At 47.7% G+C, this 27,052-nt stretch overlaps 1 protein-coding gene across 1 annotated transcript in view; it reads right to left on the bottom strand.

Moving 5' to 3' along the window:
* Window positions 1-27,052, bottom strand: part of KIF1A (kinesin family member 1A) — a 2,072,061-nt gene that overhangs the window by 466,037 nt on the left and 1,578,972 nt on the right. The window contains exon 34 of the mRNA XM_078667093.1: window positions 5,186-5,252. Coding sequence (XP_078523219.1) covers window positions 5,186-5,252 — 67 coding nt within the window. The remainder of the gene's footprint in view (window positions 1-5,185; window positions 5,253-27,052) is intronic.

The following is a 27,052-nucleotide window of genomic DNA, read 5'->3' as shown; positions in this document are numbered from 1 at the left end:
TGGCTTTTCTGTCGGTGCGTCTGTTTGAGGGTTTCTTGATCGGGGCGAGAGTGTTGGCGTAGTTGTCCATCCATTGCCTGAGGTTGCGCGCGGCAGTGTTGGTGTTGGCGGTGTCAGTTGGTGGGTTTCGGGCGAGGGTGGAGATTAGCTGGTCTTCGGTGATTTTGCTCCAGCTGCGGCGGGGGGGTCTGTTGCGTGTGGTGGTGTGTGGTGGGTTTCTCAAAGGTGAAGTGGATGCAGTGGTCGGTCCAGTGGAGTTCGGTGGTGTGGCTGAAGGGGACGTGGTTGCTGGTGGAGAAGGTAGGGTTGAGCGTGTGTCCGGCGGAGTGGGTGGGAGTCGTGACGAGTTGTTTGAGTCCGAGGTTGTCGAGCAGGGTGGTGGAGTTGCTGTTGTTGGTGCTCTCGAGGTGGAAGTTCAGGTCTCCGAGGAGGATGTAGTCTGTGGATGCAAGGGCGTGCATGCTGACGAAGTTGGCAATGGAGTCGCTGAACTGTGGCCGGGGTCCGGGGGGTCTGTAGACAAGGGTTCCTCTGAGGGTGGTGTTGGGGTCGATGTGGATCTGGAAGTGCAGGTGTTCCGCGGCACTGAGAGTGTTGTTGGTGCTAGTTGAGATTCTGAGGGTGTTCCTGTGGACGATGGCGATTTCTCATCCTGCTCCGTTGGTGCGGTCCTTGCGGGTGATCTTGTAGCCACCCGGGATGGCTATGGCGATGTTGGGTGCGGAGGAGGGGTTCATCCAGGTCTCCGTCAGGAAGGCGACATCCGGGGAGGATGAGTCAAGTAGGTCCCAGAGTTCGATGGCGTGCTTGCGGACGGAGCGGGTGTTGACTAGTATGCATCTGAGGTGGTTGCGTCCTAACCCGGTGGGCGAGGTGGCGGCTTGGAGGTTGGTGAAGCTGCAGCTCTGGCAGGAAAAGGGTCCTTGGGTGCGCCTCGGGCTGGCCAGGAAGCAGGTGTATGCTCGACCGACGTTGAGTGTGTGGAGGAGGCTGGCATTGTCATGGCGGCTGGTGTCATGGTGTTCACGGGGGCCAGGGGGTCTGGTACTGGGAGCGGTCCAGGCGCAGATGGGCGCATATGGACTATGCGCAGCCGCCATAAGAAGGGTAGGTGGGAGGGAGGAGCAGCTGGAAGGCGGGAGCAGGACGAATGGGCGAGTGTGGGGCAGGGCTACAGGGAACGCAGCAGCGGGATGGGGAGAGGAAGGCTAGCACGCTGGAGAGCTACAGAGCGAAAAACGGGCAGAAAAGCACAGAATACAAAGAAAAGGAGTGCAACAGTGGGCACAAAGTAATACAGCAGCAAAATACCAAAAAGGAATACAACAGTGGGAAACAAATACCACAAAAAGTAATACAACAGTTGGAAACAGATAATACAAAAGGTATACAACAGTTGGAAACAGATACCACAAACAGTAATGCAACAGCAGACAAATAAAAAGGGCAAAAGGGAACAGAGCAAGCACACAGATACTTACGGCTCCCCACTGGGCCATCAGGGATGAGTCGCAGGCGGGAGCCTGTGGGTGGAGGAGTGCCTTGAACTCGCGGCAGCAGCGAGATCAGGGAGCATGGACAAGGGCACAGATAGGTGGAGCTGTGCGGCGTGGGGCGCGACCTGCCTGGAACAGGATCAAGGGTTGCTTTTCAGGGACACCATTCATGTGTATAGCCGCCTCCCGGTCCTGAAACTACCTTTGGATGTCATCACCCTTTGCTAAATTTCTTGCCTACATTCTTGGGAATGTGCACAATCCTGTCTGAGCGCACTTAGGAGTTGCTGCCATTATCTGTGCTGAATTTAGTCTTCATCTCCAGCTCCTTGAGCCCACCCTCATGATCTAAAACCATCTTCTGTGATTCCATCTTGAGCCTCTCAAGCTCAATTGGATGCCTCCTAGCTTCCCTTCTGTACTCCAGCTCGTCTTGGGACAAACCACTGCTGCCTGGCCTGGATGGATCCCCCTCTCCCAAAAGCACATCTACCCTAGGAATAGGCTCCTCTGCCCCCACGCCAAGATCACCAGAGTGACCACTGGCATGTCTGGCTACTACCCAGGCCCTCAGAGCCTTTTGTAGCTCCTCTTTCCTGGTGAGTCCTCTGATGTAGATGTTAAGGTTTTTCCAAATAGCCTTTAATTTCTTGACGTTGTTGGTTTCCAACCTTTCCTCCTCATAGGCCACTTCTAGGGATGCAATTGATGATGCTGCTGTACCAGGCATGATGCAGTAGGAAGTTCAAGTTAAACAAAAAGATGAAAAGACAAAAATAGACCACTTTAATGTTGGATGCGCCCATTTCTTTCGACGCTGATCATGGTATTCAGGTAACAGTGAGCAGCGCCTTAACAATGGGGCACTGACAATATTAAAGTGAAAGTGTATATGGTGCGCTTTCACAGAAAGCCGCTGAAGTGAAAGTGGCACTTGCTATTAATTAATAAAATAAATAAGCGCACCCACTAATGTGAAAGAGGACGTCTGTAAAATAAATAATTAAAAAAGTGCGGCTGCTAAACTGAAAGCGGACAGCGCCGTAAATTAAATAATTGAATAAGTGCATCCGCTATATTTAAAGCGGACCGCGTAGTAATTTAAATAAAAAATACAGTAGTAAGCGTGTGGCGTTTGGCGTGCAGCGTTGTCGTGGGTGGAATAGGTGAAGAGCATTATGGACAATAGTGCTCACCAACTTATAAAGCAGAGCATGTAACAACACCAGTTAAAGGTCCAGGCCTTATGGGCCACAACAAATGGAGACAAGGCGCTACCAAGGAGGTACTAACAAGCCTCATAATGAATCAGACGCCAGCGTTTACAAAGGACAATGGCACAGGCCAATTAAAAATATGGGCGGAGAGTCGACGGGGCTTCTAGTTCATCCCCTAATACAGCATGTCTCACAGAGTGAGCAGGGCATGCGTGCTGCCGCTAGGCTCAACCTAAAAATGGGCTTTCATTACTACTGAAATATGTATTTTGAAATGTTTGTACAGTTTTGTCTAATAGCTATTTAAATGTTGTGTTTTAAAATAAAACTGACACCTTACATACAGCCTTCCATTTCACACTTTGTGGAGCACATCATCTGAGACAGCAAGCTTCCACACTTTGCAATAGCACACACGCACTCTGGGACAGTGAGTACTTGCACTTCTATAATTCCAGTTCAATCAGGGATAGTCCATGGAGGTTTGGTTAAGAGAGTGAAGCAGTCAGTCCGACCGGCAATGTGGTGTGCCTCTCCTTGGTGACTCTGTGCTGATTCATAGTGCACCGAGGCTGCCAGACCTCTCGTTGACTCAGTGTTCACTCAGGAAGTAACTTTTACTACCTTTCACAACTAGCTGTGATTTCTAGGAAGAGACCACCCCGCTTCCTGCTCTGGGACAGAATCTCAAGGAATAGAGAGAAACACATGTTCTTCACACGTCCTCTTCGGCATACATTGAAATACAGCTTCCCTGTACTGTGTTGCTATGAAGGCTTCTCTAGGGGAACAGATAGGAGCACGGAGCCCTGGGCGGGGGAGCAAGGCTCTGGTTATAACACGCACTATAGTTGTGCTACATATCATAGCCAGTGGTCGAAGTGGGCGGGATCGGAAGGGCATGGCGTGCCCCTACTTCTTTTATTAAAAAGATTCTGTTCCCCTACTTTTACTTTTCAAAACTGTGTCCCAGGACGGCAGAAATAGCAAAGACATTCAGGTAAGCTCGGCTTGATTTCGTGGATGTTCGGGGACAGGGAGTGAAGGCAAAGGACTCTGTCTCTTCCTTACTGCCCAGAGAAGACACAGACAATGTCCTCTTCTATTCTGTGCTGGCAGCTGCCCAACCCCTCTCTTCCTATTATTCCCTCTCTTTCTGTCTTGCTCCTCACTTACTGAAAACTGTGACTTGAAGAAACGGCTCACAACATCTCTTTCCTTCTTTCATTTAGTTGCTTCCCTGTGAAATGGATCCAAAAAAGAACCAGCGGGCGCCTCACACTGAAAATAAAAAAATTAAAAAACTAGATGGGAGAGGAGAAGGCAGCAGGGGGAGGGGAGAGAGGAGGGGGCCTGAGGCTGTTTCCCTTGCGGGAGCGAGCAGGAACCATATGTTAAACCTCGCTCCCGCAAGGGAATAGCCTAACGCGCACGCGTTGCATTCAAAGCAGTGCAATGCGTGCACGTTTTTGACTGAAAAACAGAATCCATTGCTAAAGGTCTTTTTCCTATGCAGCGCGCTGCATAGGCAAGACCTAAAAAGGACTTGGGTAGCTCCCCAAAACAGAATTGTTGGTGTGGAAAGAAGGGAACTGATGTCAGCATGCCATGGAGGCACTTATATAAACACCATGCAAGTTACTTTTGAAGTGGACAACCTGAAGCTACCCAATGCCACCTGCCGGCGCACAGGAGTACTGCTCAAGATTGTCCAGATATAGTCTGACGCCTGGGGAATATTCTAAGGTGAGAAATCTGCAGATAGAAGCCTCTGTCAGAAATGTAGACCTACGAATGTAGAGATCTCTGCACAGAAAAGGCAGGAGAGGCGGAGGCAGACATTTCTGCTCGTAGTTTAATAAATTGCATTTTGCAGTATGTGAGTATTAGCACTGTAGCACTACTCAAGTACTACAAAATGCAGTTTGTGAATAAGCCCCATACTTTCCACAATAGCTTCAAACAATCTGTATTATTTGAAAACTAGCAATACATTCCTGATAACTTCCCTTACAATCGCAGATCAACCCTACTCTACATGCACTAAGATATAGTTTCATCCAGGGTGGGGAGGTATCTTGCAAATGATTGTAAAAATCATCAAAATCCCAAGTTTGTGGCTAATCACCTAATTTGAAAGGCATGCCTTCCTTTCAACGCTCCCACCGCACCCATGTGAGTAGATTTTTTCACAAGTCAAATGTAATGGTTCTGGTATCATTTTAATTATGAATACATCACTTTGTTAATATAAATTCAACTTTTTGAAAAAATCTTGCTCTTTACATTCATAAAATAACATATTTATATACATAAGTTCATTGTTTGTCCAAATGTTTTCCAGCATTGGATCCCAAGACTGGAGTTGTGGCCAGGAAAAGGCATACACTGATTGATAGGAGGTGAGAGCAGTAGTGCATTCATAACAGGCCAATCTTTGAGGACATGCTGGAAAGGGTGCTTTAAAAGTACCTGGTGCAGGAGGAAAGTTCCTTGGCATGGCATTCCCCCATGGTGGTCTACGACAGCAGGAACATAACTAGAAGACAATACAAATGGTAGCTAAAAATTAACATCACTGCCATCACAGACATAGCTGAGTGCAAAGAACATGAGACACATTTGTATTCAACAATACGGTATTGTGCAGTGAGGATAATGCAGAAAGCAAACACATGTGTCTGTATAATGAAAGAAACATCTGCCAGTTTGTAGCAATAAAATCATGTTTTGTGATGAGAGGGATGCCAGATGAAGGAGCAAAATTAGAATTAACAAATAGGTGTGTCAAGTGAGCATAAGGCAGGCCACGAAACAAATGTACTGGGCCTTAGATGGTTTCAATTAAAATGTGGCTTTTAGGAACTGAATTGTGTGCATGTTTTCATCTATACACTGTTTTTCATTTTCTCATAAAATAAACAAAATGTGTTTTGTTCTGTGGTTATGTTTATTTTTGCTGTAACACTTTACTAGCTTCAGAGGATACCTGCTGCTTACCCAAAGAACACGTATAGGGGTTGTTTATGCTGAGTGTGCGAAAGCCTCCAACCTCAGTTCGGAAGCTTTCCGACACATATTGTCGGTTTCAATTCCGACCGGCTGATAACAATACAGCCAGACGGGATTGAAACTGGACGGTCCTTCTGTCTGGCTTCCGCCAGGCTCCAGGAGCCTGTCTGCCAGTTGAGACATGTCCGTAATCCAAATGGAATGCGTTTCTGTCTACTGGACTACGATGCACGGCTTCCGGCAGGGTTTCCATGCCAGCCTTTCTGACATGGAAACACTGTCAGAAAGCGTATATGGGGGGGCCCTAGCAGGGATCCCTTCTTTTTCGGCCTTTGGTTGGGGGCAGAGGGGGTGTCATAGGGGCCCCCTTGTTAATCCCTGGCCTTTGTGGCAGGCACCTTGAGGTGCCTGCCACAGGGTGCAGAGATGAACACAGACTCACATCCCTCCATGAGAGCTTGTGTCACGGCCTGTTTAGAGCCATAATACGAGCTCCCATAGAGGAATGGGAATATGCGACTGCACCATGTGCGGTCAAATCGTAATTAGGCAGTTACGGCCGCCGACCGATGGTCGGTTGGCCCTGTTTCCACGATGGTGTATCCCTCCGACATAGAAATAAGCCCCATAATGTTTTAATGTTCAGGGTTGAAGTTTATGCTAGTGGAGCTATGCCTTATTCATATTTTCTAAAAGATATGTTTATTAATGCAATGTCACTTCCACTAGTATATAGATTAAATGTCGTACTGGATTATTAATTTTGGGTGGGTTTCTAGAGTGAGCCTGTTTTACGTAATTAAACTTCTGAATTATGGTTGGCTTTTATTAATATAACATTATTAGTACAACCCATGTGCCACTTCACACAAAACTATGAGTTTGATTCTCTGCTGCTGAAAATCTGTAAGAAATGTTTTTGGGATTTTTGCCAGACTTTACTTGCCTTATAAATAAGCAGGCTGTATGGCAGATTGTGACTTGATTTCATACTTTGACATTTTAAGAGATTTTTCTGAAACTCCTATTGCGCATGTCGCTATGACTTTGTACTCTTTGACTTGGAATATTTTTGTTTTTGTTTTATGATATTGCGGCTGATTTGAATTGACTAACCATTTGCTTTTTACCTTCTGTAAAGATTCTAAATTTAAATAAACCTTTATGGTTTGTACTTGAATCTTGACTCAGGTGGATTTTCCTGTGTGGATTTCCCTATTAGAGTTTTGTGTGTTGTTTTTTAGATACCGTATATAGGTTTCCCGATTTATGCCCTTGTATAGGCACAATTCACATTGCCCCTATTTAGGCATAGACATCCAACCCTTATTTAGGCATTATCCATGCTAACCAAATACAGACATGGCCACCTACATCTGTCCATCCACGTCACATCGAGTTCTTGGAAAACCAGACTCTTAAGCCTTTAGGACTTCCCCTTGCTTGGATTATTGATTTCTCCAAGAACTCATTTATAATGCATGAACATCTATTCCTTAGGGGTTCATTCATGACGTTCCGCTGCCCAACTTTTACGTCAATACTGGCATTCCTAAACACCTTCAAGGTATAAATATACCCTCACTTGCCATGGCAAGTCACTGCTGCATACTTGCACGGCTCACCACGGCAAGTTCGGAAGGTCCCCACCTCATGCACTGACCAGACGCTGTCATCATCCTCGCAGAGAATCCAGCTCCAGTGTTTCTGACGCCCCTTGCGGAGTGTTAGAGATCGAGACCCGGAAAGAGATTCAAACAAAGTTGTCATGTTTATGCGGTTGTCAGAAACAAATCCCTTCTTGTTTATTCGAGAAGGTTCTAGTGACCTCTGAGTTAGCTGGTACACACAAGTAATTAAGTTTAATGTACTCGATAGAGGCATACTGACCTCAGTCCTATGCCACAACTATAGTGTATATTATTCCAATGCGCAGAGCCTATCAGGGATATAGGAACTACACTACAAGGGTTTACTTGTAAATCAATGCTTTGAGACTTACATGGTCCGATCTCTCTTATCGGTCCTTTAAATGACAAAAAGTGCCTAAAGTTTTTGATTTAGATAGACAATGGTTGAGGGCAAGCTGAATGCTTTTTGGCAAATCAAATGGTGAACATTTCAGTGTGATTCTGTAACTTAAATTTACACTTTCCCTAAATTGTTATAGTTAGGATCACTTATGTTCAGCTCCTGGAATTGTGTGGATTATACCGATGAACGGGATCGGTTGAAGGAGTTGAGAATTGCATCACAATACTATAAATAAGGTTTTGTAAAGTGATTTGTTTTGCATATACTGTGTTTTTTATGTGGACTGTTTTGCACCACAATGTAAGTGAGTTGGAGAAAGTAAATTGTTCTGCAGAGTGGTGATTTGCACCATAGATCGCGTTGGGCTGGTGTTATGCCAATGGTTTTGTGTTTCATGTGGCGTTTGCCAACAAATGCGGTGAAGTCAAAATTAGAATGTTTCACGCACAACATTACGCAAGTTGCTGAAATTGTTCCAAATAGTTTTTGATGGAAATATTTTGATTTAAATGTGACTGCATATCTATTGTTCTGCCTTCCTCTGCTAGAGCTTGGCTCAGCAGCAGGAGGACAGAAACATATCTCTGGTCAGCAGCATCACTAGCTTGCTGTCTGGTTCTGGAATACTGGTACCAGGGGCACTGTGCACCTCCGGGGGGAGCTTTAAAGTGCATGGAATCGTACCACCCAAACCGTTTACAGTCTGGGGGGTTTGATTCCTACATGTTTGATACCAAACATGACAGGGTTCATTACAGCCAGTTTAGAGATAGTCATCGCGCAATGAGGCATGGCCACTCTATGTATTGTAACGGCTGATGCACTTACAACCCGGGAGAGTGGACTCCAAGGGTTGTAGGTGTGTCCCACTTATGCAGGGGCACTCTCACTTTTAGAACCGAGCACCCTGCTTTCAGGATTGAAAGGCCTGCCTTAGGGGTGAATTATAGGTTTCAAGTTCAGTGACATCAGATATAAGAAACGTATATCTGTCGTAATGGATGCTAGCACCAACACACACAGGCTGCAATGGCAGGCCTGTAGTCACAGTTTGAATGGTCTCTCATGGGTGGCATAATATTTGTTTCAGCCCAAGGGAGACCCCTGGTATTCCTATGCCCTGGGTACCTTGGAACCATATACTAGGGACTTATAATAGTACACCAGTAGCTTATCTGGGCTGTACCTAAGTACTTACCATAGGCAATTTAGGATGGAAGCACAGAGACTGGGGTCCTGGTTAGCAGGATCCCAGTCAGACTAGTCAGAAACAGCATAACACCAGGAAAAAAGTGGGGGTAACCTTGAAAGCAGATCCTACTTGGCCCAAATCGGGAGAGTGGGTGCCAAGGGCGCACAGAACTGCCGATCTCCGGCGTACCATTTCCAGATGTATAATGCCATCCGCAGCAGCACACTATATCTGTGTCCCGAGGAGCTTTACTGTCAAAGAGCCTATGCAACAATGGTCTTCCTGCCAACTCATACTGAATGCCAGCACATTCAAGATATGGTGCTCCTGCAAGCAATTGCATCACCACGTGTTGCACTGCAGTGTAGTATAATTCTTAATCCTTTCTTCAGCAAAGGGATAAATAGTTCATGAAGTGCAGTCCGTCTCTGGCCTTCATCCCAAATCAAGTCCATCAACACCCTCCTAGGAAGAAGGCCTTTTAAATAATCAACAGTAGGGCTGTAAAGAAATAGAGGAGTCAGGGCAAAACTAACATTTTGGCAGACACTGGGCATTCTAGATGGTGGCAAAAAGATCTAGCTAAGCTTCCCCCCATAGTCGGAAGATGCCTAGTGCTCCCTCTGGATGCATCCGCCAATTCATGATCTGCAGGTGCCACTGGTTGAGCTCGTCAACCCTGGCATTAAATGATTCCGCCAGATTGGAATATACTATGAATCACCAACCTACTCTAGAGGTGCAGGCCATCTGACACAGGTCTACACTCCTCCCTTTATGTTGCATTACTACATGTCAGTGGTGTTGTTCGTGAAAATCTGCACCAGCCTTCCCTTGACGGATGGCAGAAATGCCTTCAGCTTCAAACGAATGACCTGCATATCCAATAGACTGATCTGGAGCCGAGTTTCTGAGGAGACTAGAGTCCTCCGAAATCTAGCTCCTCCAGATGGCCTACTCAACCCAGCAGTGATGCATCCATCACCACCGTCAGCTCTGTCTGGGGAAGGGAGAGGGACATGCCACTGGTCCAATTACAGTTGAGCAACCACCACTGCAGATCGTGTGCAGTCACCTCCAAAATCTGGCTGGCATCTGACAGGTTACATGTTGCTCAGTAAACTGGGACTTCAGATTCCACCGCAGAGCCTGAATATACCAGCTAACGTAGTTAGAGTTTGCAGGGGCTAGTGGTGATATTTTTAGGTTTTCGAAAAAACGAGGTCAAAATTCAATAAATGAGTTATTAACTCTGTATAAAAGCAAATGCCTTTCTCTAAGGTGCTATTGTTAGAATTAAAATGTATTATTGCCAAATTGCTCACATTTTTACCTGATATTATGTTAGCATTTATGTAGCTAATTCATTATATATTCTTGCTGAATGCATACGCAACTAGTAAGTAGATATTACGTTAGTTAGGTTGACATCTGTGCCACCATTTTACCTCTTGAATACGCCATTTTGTAATATAATCAAAACTGTTACTTGATTATTTATGAGAAATGGTTCTTGGTAAGTTTTGTTTCTTCAAAGCTGAATCTTGCTCATTAACGCATGCCTTTTCTGTTACATAGAGGCCTTCTCCCACCTGTCTAGTGGAGAGGATAAGCCAGACTAACTTGGGCAGTAGATAGCTTGTGCCAGGCTGCGGAATTGAAACTTTTGTTCTGTATCCTCATTGTATTAAGACAGCTACCAGTGTTTTTCCATAGTAGGGGGGTCTTTGAGGGCTCCGCAACATACATAATGTAACTTTATGCTTGTTAGAGTCAGTCCCTCTTCAGCCATCATAGGAGGCTGGTCCGATTGGACTCCACTGCAGTGTACTTAGTAATTAAACTAGTTTGCATATATTCTCTACTGCGCCATCGACTCTTCATTATTGGAAGGCTAGAAGAGGTTGCAAGAGACCCGAGTGGCCCTAATCATGTTACTTCCTTCACTATGGAGCAGCTGTTTGGGGGTACACCTCTCCGGTAAGCCTCTTGAAAATTTAGAATTTTTTTTACACAGGCTGATTTACACCTACAGGTACATCTAGAGGCCGGACTTTCATTCTGTGAGGACTTAGTCCAGCTAGCACCCCTTCACGTTTGACTCAAAATCTGGCATTCAAAACACACTACCTTCCCACTCTTTGTTATGGAAGACTGTCTGTGGTAAGATGAAGCTTTTGCCTATCCCACCAGGACATGTATTTCACTCTTAAGTTAACCCCCTGTCCCTGTGATAACATCTCCAAACAATCAATTGCAAATTTTATGTTTTTTGTAAATAGTACAACCACCATAGACAACAATACTTATTACCATGTATACGCACCCTTAGTTTCAGTTTTTATCAAGATTGTTTGCACTATCTACAACTTTTAGCCAACGAGCAGTGTGCCTTGTTGTAATAAGCTTTGTATCTCAAACTTTTAGACTCAGAAATGGATTGAAGGACGGATAAACTTCTAATTACTTATGATATTGTAGTGTTGCTTTGTATGTATAGCGTTCATTTTATTTTATTGATTTTATACAGTATAGTTTTATCTTTTTTTTTTTGATAATCAACTTTATTAGTTTTATATGAACAAAGAAAATTCATTGGTTGCAGTTCAATAAACACTAAAGGGAACATGACAGGGATGATTGATGACAAAAATAGGGTCGGTCCATCAGAGTCTAACACAGCAGTCTGTACGGTGGTTACAGTGTGACATAGATTAAAAGGAAGACAGATCTTCATGGTGGCAGCATATTAAACCATTTACCCCACACTTTGTTGATTAAGTCAGGACATCCTGAGCTTCAAATAGGGCTTCCTCCTGGATCCCACACTGGTCCACTCCCTTTCTCCATCTCTGCACAGTAGGTGCCTTAGCCTGTGACCAATGCGCTGCTATGTCCCTATTGGCCACTGCACCCGCTGTCCCCAAGAGGCGTTTGTCCATCCTAGAGCCATCCAGGTCGTCAAAGACCCCCAACAGCATACGCATTGGATTGAGCGGAAGCTCCCATCCCAAGGCCTGCTTCAGCTCCACCCCCCTCCAAAACGGCGCCAGCACCGGACAACGCCACACCATGTGATAGAAATCGGCAGGCGCTGAGGCACATCGCGGGCATGCTGGATAGACGTGCCGGGGTGAGGTATGCCACATGGAGGTAGTATAATTGGACCAGGCGCAGCTTGGAGGACGTGGCCAAGGTTTTGGGGGCCATGAGGGCATACCTCCAGTCTGCCTCTTCTAGGGGGCCCAACCAACCCTTCCAGCGGGCCCTGGGTCGATCTAGGGAAGCGGGACCGTTATTCACCAGGGATCGATATATGCGGGACCCTCCCCCTCTGCCCAGGTTCCCCACCATCCCCTAAGCCTCCAATGGGGTGAACTCTGGAAGGAAGACAGTAGGCGATGCATGCGTGTAGAGGGTGTGTCTTAGTTGCAAGTACCAATACAGTTGGGAGTAAGGAAGAGCGTGGCGTTGCTGTAGGTCTGCGAAGGAACGGATGTGGTCCCCCACCCAGACATCTCCGAGCACTGAAACTCCAATGAGGTCCCACCTGCGGAACCCCTGCAGGGACGAGACCTTCCGCATCCAGGACCCATGCCAGAGTGGCGTCTGTCGAGTGAGTTTCCGGTCCCACCCCACGTGCCTCAGGGCTGTGCGCCAGGCCAGAAACACCGTCCTGGTGACCGGGGCCATCGCCTGTGGCACTGGACTACCTACAGAAGCGCCTGGACCTGTGTAAAGTCCAACGCAGTGAGTTCCACACGATAGGCAGGGTCGGACCAGTCGCCCGCATAACAATGGTGGATGGCGATAAGTTTCGTGGCCAGGTAGTAGAGGTGAAGATTAGTCACCCCCATACCCCCGTCAAAGGGGGGAATGCAACAGTGTGCCAGGGATACGCGTGGTCTCCCGCCTCCCCAGAGAAACGGGGTGAGGACGCCGTCAAGGTCACGGAACCAACTATCCGGAAGGTGGACCGTGATGTTCTGCAGTATGTAAAGGAAACGGGGGAGGACCATCATTTTGAAAAGCGCACTTCTGCCTAGGGGGTTCAGGGGAAGGGTCTGCCACTTCTTGAGGTCCGCCTTCATCCTGACGACCAAGGGCGTGATGTTCAGGGCCTACTCAAGCTCCGGTTGAAGACCTACCCAGACGCCAAGGTATTTGACCGAGTGCCTCCTAAGGGGGAAAACCGATTGCCAGTCATAGCACTCTCTGGAGGGATGAGGTGGGACCAGAGTGGACTTTGCCGGGTTGAGACGAAGTCCAGAGACCCCCTCGAAATCCGAGAGGGCCTTAAAGAACCTGGGGCCAGAACTTTCGGGATCCGCCAGATATAGCAGTACGTCGTCCGCAAATAGGGCTATCTTGTCCACTTGGCGCGAGTCCCAGGCCTAGCCCCTAATAAGTGGGTCCTGTCGGATGAGCGCCGCCAGGGGCTCCATTGCCAACGCGAACAGGAGTGGCGAGAGAGGGCACCCCTTACGCGTGCCCCTTCGGATCGGGAAGGCCTCGGAGAGCTCTCGGTTAATGAGTACATGGGCTCGGGGTTGGTGTAGAGAACTTTGATGAGATGGCGGAACGAGGGACCGAATCCCATCCTGTCCAGCACATCCTGCAGATAGTCCCAATTCACCGTGTCGAAGGCCTTTTCGAAGTCTATGAAAAGGAGGGCTAGATATGGGGTTAGCCGATCACGGTGGGCCTGGGCCAGGTGGAGGTGACGATAGCAGTGGCGGGTGCCTCTAGCCAGCATGAACCCGCATTAGTCGGAGTGGACCAGGTCTTACAGGAGGGGTCAGAGTCTCTGAGCCAAGACGGGGCGAAGAGCTTAATCTCCGTGTTGATCAGCGAGATCGGGCGGTAGTCCGCACAACTCAGGGACGGCGGCTGCGTCTTCGGAATCACCACTATCGTGGCCAAATCTGACTCAAGTGGGAAAGTGCCAGTCTCCGCCACATGGCGGAAAAGATCCAACAGGCAGGGGGCCAAAATATCTCGAAAGGCCGCGTAGTACTCCTGAGGGTACCCGTCGGGACCAGGTGTTTTACTGGGGTGTAGGAGGACGATGGCGTCCTGGACCTCCTTCAGGGTGAAGGGGCGGTGCAGAGCGTCCGCAGTCTCTTGAGAGATAGAAGGCAGTCGGGTACCAGTTTCGTCCATCAGAGGAGCGCCCGAGGGTCGATCAGTGTAGCGGTGTGCATAGAAGGTAGCAAAAGTTTGCGCTATGGCTGCGGAAGTCACTTGGGGGTTCCATCGTTTGAGCGGACCTCAGGAATAATACGGTTGACTTTGGGATAAGACACAAGGTTGTGGAGGAGCTTGCGTTCTTATCCCCCATCCATAAACACGAGCTACCGACGAGCGCCAGAGCATTTTGTCCGATTCCAGTGAGATTCAGCGGATCTCTTCGCGAACCGCTGCCAGTTGCCGGGAAGAATCCTCCCGCCCACCAGAGAGTTGTGCAGCTTCCAGCTGTGTCGCTCAGGATTCCAACTGTGTGAGCTGGGCCGTCTGTTCCTATCGCTTCACGTGGACCAATCCCCTGGCAACTCCTCGGACAACGGCCTTGCCTGCCTCCCACAGCGTCCCCGGTGAGAGGACCGAGCCCACATTGGTGGAAAAAAAGTAACTGAGTTTCTGGCCGAGTGATTCCACTAACTTCGAGTCCTGCAAGAACCAGGCATTCAGCCGCCAGACCGCTCGTGGAAAACCCCAGCTGGAGGGAGACAGGAGAATGATCTGAAATCCCTCTGGGCAGGATCATGGCGCCAGAGACCAGCTGGCAGTCGGTGGCCGGCATCAGGAGAAGGTCGATGCGAGAATGAGTATGGTGGGACGCCTATGTATGGGTGTACTGATCCGCGCGGGGTTCCAAACCCGCCACACGTCACAGAGATCCAGGGCCGAGGTCCAGCCTGACAAGGATTTAGCGGAGGTGACACAGGCCTCTGACGGGGTCCCCGTCGTATCACGCAGGGGCTGCAGAACGGCATTAAAGTCTCCCCCAACCACCGTAAGACCCTGCGGGAGGGAGGAAATCACTTGCTTAAGGTGGCGGAGTGTTGGAGGCAGGAGGACAGGGGGAATGTAAAGGCTCAGGAGGTTTAGGGGGCGTCCTTCCATAGTACCCGAGACCACCACATAACGGCCCTGTACATCTGTCTCGGCGGCAGCCAGGGTAAAGGGAAGACCTTTCCTAAGTAAGATAGCCACCCCCCGGGATCCCCGTGTGAAGCCGGAGTGAAGCCGGAGTGCCAGACCCTGTCAAAGCCGTAACGGGCTAGGAAGTTACATTGTGTACCCAGGAGGTGTGTCTCTTGGAGGAAGAGGCTGTCCGGTGTGTGGTGGTGGGCAGCGCGGAGGACAGCCGTACGTTTGATGCGGTCTAAGAGGCCATTGACATCCCAGGAAAGGATGTGGATGGGCCTAGTGAGAGTGTATGTCATCGGAAGGGATGGGATGGGGAGGGACGGATAACCACAGGGGACCACACCCAGCCGGAGGAGGGTATCCACCCAAATGCAGGCTCAGGGAGGGGGCAATGGAAATAGTGATCTGTTCGTCAATGGTGAAGACCTAAAGAGAGGAGGGGGAATGACAGCCAGCAGCCGTTCCCAATGGCGTCCCGTAGGCGGCCAAAAATAACAAACTGGTGGAGGCAATGAGCTGCGTGTCAGCTGTGGATCTGCCCGTGAGAGAAGGCTACTAAGGAGAACTGCAAACAGCGGCCCGTAGGCGGCACAAACAGCGTCCCTAAGGAGAACAGCAACCAGCGGCCCGTAGGCAGCTAAAAATAACAAACTGTTGGGAAACAACGATCTCCCCCCAACCCTGGCCCCCCCCCAACTCCCCCCACCCTACACTTCTGAAGTGGAAGCATCTATCGCCGCATAAAGCCCCCAACCTCTAACTACCCCTCCAAGAGGCGATGCACTAATCTAAAACGGTTAGCAAAAAACCAAACAAACAGGAGCGTGGCTAAAGTGGACCCCCCTCCATGTATACGGATGAATGCCAACAGCTGAAAAGACAAAATGCAAATGCGATAAGCATAAGATGAACATGATGAATAGGCTGTGGGGTTTTAGGTTTAAACCTATAATAACTGATAAAACCCCACTGAAAGAAAAATAGCCCTCACCGGTGAAAACATATAAACACTGACAAAACACCTGCACAACCACAAACTAAATGCCATTCAAAGAATGGAAAAAGAAAGTGAAAGAGTCATTTTGTTCTTACTGAAGGGGTCAATAAAATGTAACTTTGTTATACAAGCTAGCAGTCAGAAAGACTGGCTAAGATTATTCTGCTTGAGTTTTGTTCTTTAGGGTGGCCACTAAAATATTGTTTCATCTTCCTTTTACTTTTTTCAGTTTTATGGCCTTTGGTCTAAAGATGCAGGGTTTAGTTTCACGTTTTAGGTTTAGTTTAATTATTTTATAAACTGTAGAGAATCAGGACATATCAAGCTCACATTTGATATTTAGGCTGCATTATATTCTTTCACTGATAGGTAAAATGGCTAGTTTCATAAAAATCTTTCCTAATATGTGTCATCACATTTGCCCACAGAGAATGGTAAAAACCCTTAATACATCAGACCATAGTTTCTAGTGGGTCAGTATTGATAGTAGGTGAATTGCCAACACCTCAGGCTTTAAACATTAAATGCAAGGTATAGTGACAAGTATATATATCACCAAGCATCTGGGATAGTGGTGAAAAAATGTGACACCAGACTTTTGGAAAACATGGAACTTAGTGTCACTTGTTATGCTCTGCAAAAAAGGTTCTTTCCAAGTTCAACAAAGATTGGAGTGATATTGTTTGTATTTGTAGTGATTCAGCTACGTATATAAATAATTTGTGTGATGACCTGTCAAAATTGATACCCGAGCTTAAGTGATTCCCTGTAGGAGATCATTGCCACTTGTTAGATGGTATGCTGAAAGCATCTTTACAATCTTCAGAGTTATTGAGAGATGCTATTGACTTTTTAGTCCATTCTGGTGCACTGTTTTCTTATGCCCAGGACTTAAAACGCAACTATTTATCATTTCGTGCTTTATGTGGCATCAAAGAAAGAGTCATCCCAACTGTGCCCCTTAGCTGACGGTTCTCAGCCCAAGGGGCTATGAATGCTGAGAGGGCCTTTTCACAGAAGTTTACATGGGAAGGAAAGCGCGAGCGCACATGACCAAAGACTCACTGAAGAAGTATTGTATGGTGTACTACAATAAGATTAATTTGCAAAAATCTCCTTGGACCTCATATACACTATACGTACACTGTCTATATACCATGTTCTTTCAGTGCAGAAAGCAAGCAATGATAAAAGCAAAATGTTCCATAAACACCGGAAAAACACTTTTTCTGTTGTTTTTAGTGGCACGAAAATGTCTAACCACTGATAACAACTGTTTTTTAAGATATTGAAAACACTGAAAAAACCCCACCAGAATTTACCAAAAATAGAAACTGAAAACAGGACAGCCTAATGATGAAGCAGTCCCGGCGCTGCATTGGAAAGGTGGACATCCGATCGGGCCATCCAGTGGGGCCAGATAGGACCCCGCTCATAGGGTCAAGAGCAAACCCGCTGTGGAAAGTCGTGGCAAGTGAAATGTAAATTGTCCAGTCTGCAGCATCGGTTACACCCCCTCCTCGCCACCAGAGCCACGGATCACGGGGCTCCGGGACAGTCCGATAAGGCCTTTCGCAGATTCACGTCCAACCCGGGGATACTCCCCATATAAATCAAAGAGGAGGCCAAGGTGGAGGAAGAGGCTCTCTGATTTGTGGGCTGAGTCTGTACCTCTCTGGAATAATCCGGGAATACTATGATTTTGGAGTTCTGGAAGAGCAATGGACCCAGTTCCCTGGCCATCCCCAGAATTGCGTCTCTGTCCCAGAAGTTGCAGATTCGAAGGATGATGGGACGAGCCGGGGCTCGAGGAGGGGGTTTAGGAGCGAGAGAGCGGTGAGCCCGTTCCACCGTGAACCAGGGGGAGAGTTTCTCTTTGGGCATCCAGGAGCGGACCCAGGCCTCAATGAAGGTGTCGGTGCGGCCCTTCTCCACCCCCTCCGGAAATCCCAAGAGACGCAGGTTGTTCCTCCGGGCCCTGTTTTCGGCATCCTCAGCCCTGCGCAGCAGCTCCGAAGTCTGCGTCTGAAGGCGGGCCACCTGAGACTTGAGGGCGCCCACGTCGTCCTCCACCGCGGAGATACAGGATTCAGTTTCCGCAATACGTGTCGTGGCATTCCGGAGGTCTTGCAGAATCAGGGCCACGTCCACCCTCACTTCCCCGCTCTTGCTTTCCACCGAGGCCTGGGACGTGCTTATCGCCTGCAGGACAGTGGAGAGGTCTCCCTAGGTGGCCCCAGGGGCAGGCAGAGGCCCAGCCCCGGGATCTCGGCCGGACATGGTGAATTGTTCAATCTTTGTTTGGGTCAGGGGGATGGGGGTCTGAGTGTTACGGTTCCTGCCCATGGCCCTGAAGAAGAAGAGGGGGCGGACAGGCATGCGTGTGCCACCCGACACGGTGGCCGATATGCCCCCACACCAACCACAGCGTAGCCCCCGGCCCGCAGACAGCGGGGAGGTGCAGGCCCTCACAGCAGCGAGCCCGGGGTAGATCGAGGAGCCCCCGTGACTATGGGAGTCCGTGTGCCTCGCAGCTCAGGTAATAAGGGGGCCACGCTGCGCCGGGTTCCCGCGACTCAACCCCAGGAACTGCAAGACATACACGGGCCAGCTGCCCCACGTAGCCCAGTGAAGGCCGCAGCGCCGCACACCTCCAGCCCCGCGTATCTTGAGGCACACAACAGCAGGCAAGAGGGCACACAGCAAAGGTTCCGCACAAGTGCGGGGCGGAGCAAGCAGGTTACACCTCAGTCGGCACAGGGCCTCCAGTCCCAGGGAGCAGGACAGCAACAGCCGCCCGGGGTAGGCGTGGGACCCGCCAGGCCGCAGGTCAGACCGTGGAGCCAGTCCATCCACCACCCCCCAAGCAGAGGGGCAGGCGTCACAACAACAGAAGAGATGTCCAGCTCTCTGTCACCGCGGTCGTCCTCTCGGCCACACCAGCAGTCTGCACACCGGCAAACGGGGGGGCAGCGTGGCACAGCCCGCCACCCGACGTGGTGTCCAACCCACTCTCACACCGCAGCTAGCACGCCGCCACAATGATTATGGGCCCCACTCGCCGTCAGGGGTTTGGGCCACCACCAGCACCGTAGACCACTTCAAGCGCCGGGCCTCAGGCAGCGCCCGCGATGCACACAGGTTGTAGCCGTCCCCGGAGGCCTCCCAGGCCAGGAGCCGGGGCCTCGCTCGTCAGGGGGTCTGCTGCGACGTCGCCTCAGGCTGGCGCGGGTCCCCCGCCTCCCGGGGCCGAAAAAAAAAGGACCGGATAAAGGCCGGAGGGAAACCCGACCCCCCCCGGCCGCCGGCACAATGAACAGGGGGCCCACTCACCGGGCCGCCGCCAGGGGTCCGGGACGCCACTCGCTCCAGAGACTGCTCCTAGCACCGGGCCTCAGGCAGCGGCCGCAGCTCACATGGGCCGTGCCCGTCCCTCGATGTCTCTCGGGTGCTGCCTCCAGGAGCGGGGCCGCCCACCACCACTCTGGGCCACAGAAGTCTCTTGTTCCGCCATCGCAGGGCGGACACACGAAGCCAGGGCAGTCCGCGCAACGGAGCCCCCAGGCGGAATCTGCAGGCCCAGGACCGAGGGCCGCTATCTTGGGTACCGCAGGCCTCAGGAACAAGGGCCGTCCACTGGAGCACAGCGAGATCGGGCAGCCCCTCGGGAGGAAACCGGAGCAGGGCAGGACAGCCAGGGAGCCGCAGCAGGTGTGTACGGGGTCTGATGGCAGCTGTAGTCCGGCTGATGGAAGGCGGATGACGGAGGGGGTCCGGAGCACTCTTAGAGTGTGACCGCCATCTTGATGCCTCAAGCCACGCCCCCATCTTTATTCTTGTTTAGTATTATTGATGCATTTTATTTATGATGCAATATCTTTTATGGCTTTCAGCTGAATAAATAATTATTGACTGACCAGCTAGCATAGTTTACAAGCAGGCTGCAGGAGGCTACTATGCCAAGAAGTCTCAGAGCTGCTATCAACGAGAACTCAGGACCAAGGTTAAAACATTGGGATCATAGCCTGAATGTCTAGGACTCATTGCAAAAGAGGGAAGGAAGGCCCAGAACCGCACTGTGTCCAAGACAGCTTCTATAAAAAGAAACCTTTGCGAAAGTGTTGGATGCGACTTTGAATTATTGATCGAGAAGCCCAATGATGTCAGGAGGTCCGCAGTTGTCTTGAGATGGTCCCCAACTGACTGTGGAAAGCAAGTGATCAACAGCCACATGGAGGAAACTAGCATCTCCAAACTCCAAAGAAGGGTGGCATTTACTGCCATCACTTTCGTGAACACCTGAGGGGCACTGTTGAGATTATAGGGGAGAACGACAAACTGAAAATGCTTTTTGCCTACCTGTAACTTCTGGTAACATCTGTGGGACTGCAAGATGGGTATGTGAAAATACGCATCCTACAGGTCCAAGGCTACAATCCAGTCATTTAGATCTAGGCCCATTCAGAGGATAAAGATAAGATAGGCCGAAGCCCTCCATACTTCTTCAGTATGAGGAAATAGCGAGAGTAACAACCTGTCCCTATTTCCAAGTCCAAAACCCTGTTGATGACTCCTTTGGAGAGTAAACCTTAAACCACTTGCTTTTTTGCATTAGAAGAAACAGGTGCTCTTCCAAAAGCCATCGTCAGGTGGGAGAAAGTTGCAGAGGGGTAGAATGAAAGGGTAGGGAATAGCCACGCTGAATGATTTGGAAGTCCCATTTTTCAGATGTGAGGTGTCGCCAGCCTACAAGAAAGTGCCTTCTACAGGGTGGGTGGGCGCTATTAATGGTAAACTAAAATGGCCTGTAGGCTTTTGCTTCACGGGAGGGAGACTGGGAGTACTGATGCCCATGGTGACCTACTTGTTGCCTGCCAGATCCATGTACCTGGCCATGTAGGGACTGAGATCACTCGACAGTGGGCAGTGGAGACTGGAATTGGTGGTACAGCTACCACCTGCCAAAGCTTAGGAATTTACTAAACTGGTGATGCAGTTGTCTGGCAGTGGTTGGAAGACCCAGAGAACATGCTGTGACAATACTTTCATTACAGTATTCTATGGAGGAATCAGCTTTCTCTCCAACTAGATGTCAGTCATCGTAAAGCATACCTGTAATGGAGGCTTGTATGTCTTCTGAGAAAACTCTGGATCACATTCATGAATGGTGGCTGAGCACCACACTTGTGACAACCTATCAACTCAGACCATCAGTAGCATGAAAGCCAGCACAAATAACGTTTTTAGCTGTATGTTCAAAATCTAGACTAGTTTGAGCCAAGGAGGACCTAAGTTCTTCTGGAACCGCAAGAAAGATCTTCCCAGTCATTTCCCAGAGGAGTGTATATACCAGGCTTAAAAACAACTGACCTGACCTCAATGCTAGAATGTCTGAGGAGTACATTTATGAGCATATTTACAATATTTTGGTGTAGGTCAGTATCACAAGCCTTCAAGCTGCGCTGCCCTACGTCAAGAGAAAGGGGAAGGAATGTCCTGTACCTACAAGATACATGCACATTCCTATCCTTTCTGCCAGGGCTGGTGTACAAACTGCAGCCGAGCGCCAACACAGGCATCATTGGTCTCTGTGTTATTGGCATGATTGTTTTTGTGCAGTAAGGCACACCTTCCTGCACAGAAACAATCACAGGAGGCATTTTGCTCATGTTATGTGTGCTGCAGAATGCAGCACACATGGAAAGTGAAATAAACGAGTAGAAATGTAAACATTTCTCCTCGTTATGCCTGCTTTGGGAAGGCGTTAGTTTTGGCGCTGCCCCAGATTTATGCGATGTTATAATTCTAGCGTTAAGAGATAGTTTAATTTCACTCCGTGGCAGAACCACTGCCCGTTTAATGTTATAATTCTAGGGCAGTGTAAAAAACCATGGGTGTTGACTGGGAACAACCACAGCAACACCCATGGAGCGGCCCTTGCATGCAGAGTAAGGCATTGCCTTGCTCCATATTTAGAAGTTTGGCAAAACTAAAGCGTCCCAAAGTGTATGCACGAGTGTGCGTGTGTTCTAAACAGAGTAACTTGTTATACTAGAGATTACATTAACATTGTCTGGTAATATATAGCAAGAGAATCAAATCATCAGCAAACACTAAATGATAAAAATCTGAAAGAATACAAGGTATAAAATAAAAAAATTCTATTTATTCCACAAAATTTAAAAATTAGTTCATACATAAAAACATTTCATGATTACATTATTAAAAAAACTAAATCAACATTTCATGATTACACTTCAGAAAACAAAGTCGACGCTGCGTTACGGTGACCACAACAGGAAGAGACTTCGTTGGACGCAGAGAGGCCATTTCACATCACTAAGGTCTATCATTAAGGTCTATCAAGAACCTATAACCAGCGCAATAAGTATATTACATTCTAAAACCTGATTCTTATATCTAGAAGAGTAATGGGAGGTCCTAGGTTCAGTCGTTATCCAGTTGCGACTCACAAGCACACCAAATTAAAGGTTCCTTGTCATTTTTAAATTAGTCTTTTTATCATACTACACAGTGGCTCCAACGAAGGTCTCCAAACTTTGAGTCTTTCACTCACTGGTATTAACTTTGGGTGATACCTGTATGAAATTCTATCTCCATTTCATCCTGCCTACATTGATGTAAAGCTAAACTGACAGTAGGCGTAATCCAATAGCAAAGTGAGAAAACTGTCCTGAAGAAGGTGAACATCTTTGTGAATCACCGAAACGCAGCGTTGACTTTGTTTTCTGAAGTGTAATCATGAAATGTTGATTTTGTTTTTTTAATAATATAATCATGGAATGTTTTTATGTATGAACTAATTTTTAAATTTTGTGGAATAAATTGAAAATTTGTATTTTATACCTTGTATTCTTTTGGGTTTTTATCATTTAGTGTTTGCTGACGATTTGATTCTCTTGCTATATATTACCAGACAATGTTAATGTAATCTCTAGTATAACAAGTTACTCTGCCTAGAACACACGCACACTTGTGCATACACTTTGGGACGCTTTAGTTTTGCCAAACTGTACCTACCCTGTCACTATTTTCGAATAGTAGGGTTCCTCCCTCCTTTTTTATTATTTTAGTATTCCATATTTAGAAGGCCATGAAAAGCCACACAGGGTGGCTTTGAGTGACCTTGTAAATATGGGCCGGCACACTGCGCCTCTAGAGCATCACAAAAAGGACGCTCTGGCAGCGTAGAAGGGCTTCAGGGGTATTGTTAATATGCCCCTTATTTCCAAATGCCTCAATCCTCTTTGTCTCCCTATTTGTGCAGAGTTGTAGGGAATGAATTTGGGTTCACCTTTCTGGTGGAAGCCTGGACCACCATATTCTCAGAGTGCAGTGTTGTGTAAGGAAATCGAGGTCACCAAGAACCGGTCCATGGCTCTTGGGCACATGCCTACTCACAAGCAGGCAAAAAAGCGCTTGGACAAGGTCTCCATCAAGGTGTTAGTAAGGGCTTCATTAAATGGAAGAAATGTCTCAGATAAGGCTGGTCCAAGTTGCAAAAACATCTGTAAGGACATTAGTCTTGACATCAGCTGAAAGCAACTGTAGGTACAGTATTGGAGATGTTTGTCAAAATACCACAACTATTAAAGCGCTCTTTCCTTGAAGGTCCAAGAGGCAAAACCATCCCTGTATAAGGAGAAGTATCAAGCCCACTGGCGTCTTGTGAGTCCATGTAAGACTGTCATAAAAATTCGGGGTAAATCATTCCCATGCACCCATAGTCATCTCTGGATAGTGGCAAGTTCTGGTCAGCGTCTGAGCCAAAAAGACAATGGGGGCTCTGAAAGTGCCTCTGCAGTAGTGGAAGAAAAGTATCAAGCTCAGGTGGTATGGGGACTGGGTGCACTGTACTGGATTCACAACATGACCTTTGCCATGGTCGAGACAACGCCAGCTAGGGGTCGACACCAGAGTTGTAACCAGATTCACCTCCGGTTGCATCAGCACTGGCAGCTATGAAGGAGGGACCAACACATGATATGATATGATGTCTCAGAGCCGAGATGGAAGTCTGCAACAGAGTCGGTGCTCAACCTGAGACGGGTCCAAGGGCTTCCGATAGCACAGAGGATGGATCTGCCAATCATATTCCGACTGGGGGTCCTAGAAAAACTGTGAGGCCCAAAGGCATGACAAAGGGAACAGGACCAGTTCCACAGATACACAGAATGGCCTCCTTAAAGCCCTCGATCGGCTGCAATGTCTTCAAAGGCTTGGGGAACTATTGGCACCTTTACACTTTTGCAACTTCTCTTTTGAAAGAGATAGGGGTTGAGTTCCACTTTATTTTCTTATGCTTTTTCTTTGACTAAGACTTTCCAGAAGACTTTAACCACAATGACGACTTCTCATTGGAAAAGCCTGGAGAGCAGGAGCGCACCCACACCCTCATCTTGTAGAAAGAGTGGATCTAACACAAGGCCTGTAACTTTCTCACTGTTTCAGGGATGTACTGTTATGCTTTGCGGTCCCAGATAGTCCTTAACTACATAAAGCCGCACTCATTGCACAACTTGGAGTTGTGCTCCGTGCTCAAACACCAAAGACACCCCACACACCCCACATATAGGTAAAGGACTGACATATGCTTTCTGCAGTCACAGCATGGTTTGAAGCCCATAGTTTTAGGAAGAGACATTGTTCCATTGTATACTGGATTTAGGTTTGAGAATTCTCGAAAGAGCAATGAAAGTGGAAGTGGAGCTCCAGATCTGTGTTTGAGGATGTGCAGCTTGGTTGCCCAGCAGTCAAGTATTCACCCAGGAAAAAATGTGGCTGTAATCTTCAATACAGGGTGACTAGTAGCCCTGTGGCGACTGGACTTTTACTAGGCCAAGAGGAGTTTGAGGGACGTCAACCCCTGTAGCCAGGAATGCCTCAACCAACCTGAGAACCGAGGAGTAGCGATACTTCATCAAAAAATAAATGACGCCGTGCACACCTTAATTCTCCAGTTAGTCTCTATATATTGAGTTTCCACCTGTGTTGCGTGCGAGACCCGGTATCAACACTTGCATGAGATTAGTTGATGGGCTTTTTGTAAGGCATTCTGGGACTGGTAGTTTGATGCTTTGAAGGGGAGGAACCGTGAGTTTAAAGCGAGAGTTTAAATGATGAGAAAGGGGTGGGATCACAACACAGCCGTTGAAAATGGAGTGAGGCATTGATGTACAGAGTTGGGTTTTTGATCGGATGGAGAGTAGGAACCAGAACGTCTTATTGAAGGTATGGGATTATGTTTGGGGGTTGTAAAAAGTGGTGTATTCACATTCATGGGAACTAAGCAGTGGGTGTTTAAGTTCACACGGTGTAAACAAAATGAAATGAGTTAGTTAAAGAAGTTGGAACCAGCATTTATTCAGGTTTAATTGATTTCAGTGGGCAAAAACGTTAGTGGCGGGAAGAACGTAAATAGTATGTATATATCTCTCTATTGTTGCATCTGCGGATAATACTCTTGTGACAGGAATTTGTGAATGTTTAGTCTAACCGAAATGTTTTAACTTTGTAGATAAACCCCTGACGAAGAGCCGTAAGGGGCTCGAAATGCATTGGGTGAAAAAGATTATCTCAGGAGAAATACTTATGTTGCATTCCGTGCTTTAGGACAAAGCCACGTGCATACCTTCAGCGTTTAAAGGAATACAGGCATCTATAATTGGCGTACATGTGACGGATTAACGAGTTTGAAATGTTTAACTAGTGGATTAATTGAATAAAAATTGATGAAAATGGACTTACTGTGGCATTATTGCAATGCACTATTCAAAGCTGTGCGTCCGGATTGGGGCGTCAATACGCCCCAGTATTTGAAGTGGTTTAACCAGCACGTGATTTGGCAGCTCACGATACCGGGTCTCGCACGCAACACAGGTGGAAACTCAATATATAGAGACTAACTGGAGAATTAAGGTGTGCACGGCGTCATTTGTTTTTTGATGAAGTAATACTATTCTGCCTTCGACGAGTAGCACCCAGGAACAACAGACGATGAAATTTACATTAACCACATGGTCACATGGCAGTCTTTTACAATCTTGTTTCTCTAAGTGGATTTGATGAACTACGATTTTAAAGCCATAGGGATCATCAGCGGTTGGACATATCGTTAACTACACGTTTTGACAGAAATCGCGATATTGATGAGTAAAATCAGCGGGTTTGTTTAGTGATTTAGTCATTCTCGATGCCATGAGCGTTTAATGTGACATTTACGGGTGGGCGGGGAATTCAATGTCAATGTGTTTAAATGACTGGGAGAGGGGTTACGAAATGAAAATAAGTCATTTTTGAACAACAAACAGTACAACACTTGCATGAGATTAGTTGATGGGCTTTTTGTAAGGCATTCTGGGACTGGTAGTTTGATGCTTTGAAGGGGAGGAACCGTGAGTTTAAAGCGAGAGTTTAAATGATGAGAAAGGGGTGGGATCACAACACAGCCGTTGAAAATGGAGTGAGGCATTGATGTACAGAGTTGGGTTTTTGATCGGATGGAGAGTAGGAACCAGAACGTCTTATTGAAGGTATGGGATTATGTTTGGGGGTTGTAAAAAGTGGTGTATTCACATTCATGGGAACTAAGCAGTGGGTGTTTAAGTTCACACGGTGTAAACAAAATGAAATGAGTTAGTTAAAGAAGTTGGAACCAGCATTTATTCAGGTTTAATTGATTTCAGTGGGCAAAAACGTTAGTGGCGGGAAGAACGTAAATAGTATGTATATATCTCTCTATTGTTGCATCTGCGGATAATACTCTTGTGACAGGAATTTGTGAATGTTTAGTCTAACCGAAATGTTTTAACTTTGTAGATAAACCCCTGACGAAGAGCCGTAAGGGGCTCGAAATGCATTGGGTGAAAAAGATTATCTCAGGAGAAATACTTATGTTGCATTCCGTGCTTTAGGACAAAGCCACGTGCAT

The sequence above is a fragment of the Lissotriton helveticus genome, chromosome 11 (assembly GCF_964261635.1).
Source record: "Lissotriton helveticus chromosome 11, aLisHel1.1, whole genome shotgun sequence".
In the NCBI taxonomy this organism is placed as follows: Eukaryota; Metazoa; Chordata; class Amphibia; order Caudata; family Salamandridae; genus Lissotriton; species Lissotriton helveticus.
Note: the sequence above shows the minus strand (reverse complement) of the source record. Positions and strands in the feature narration are given on the sequence as shown.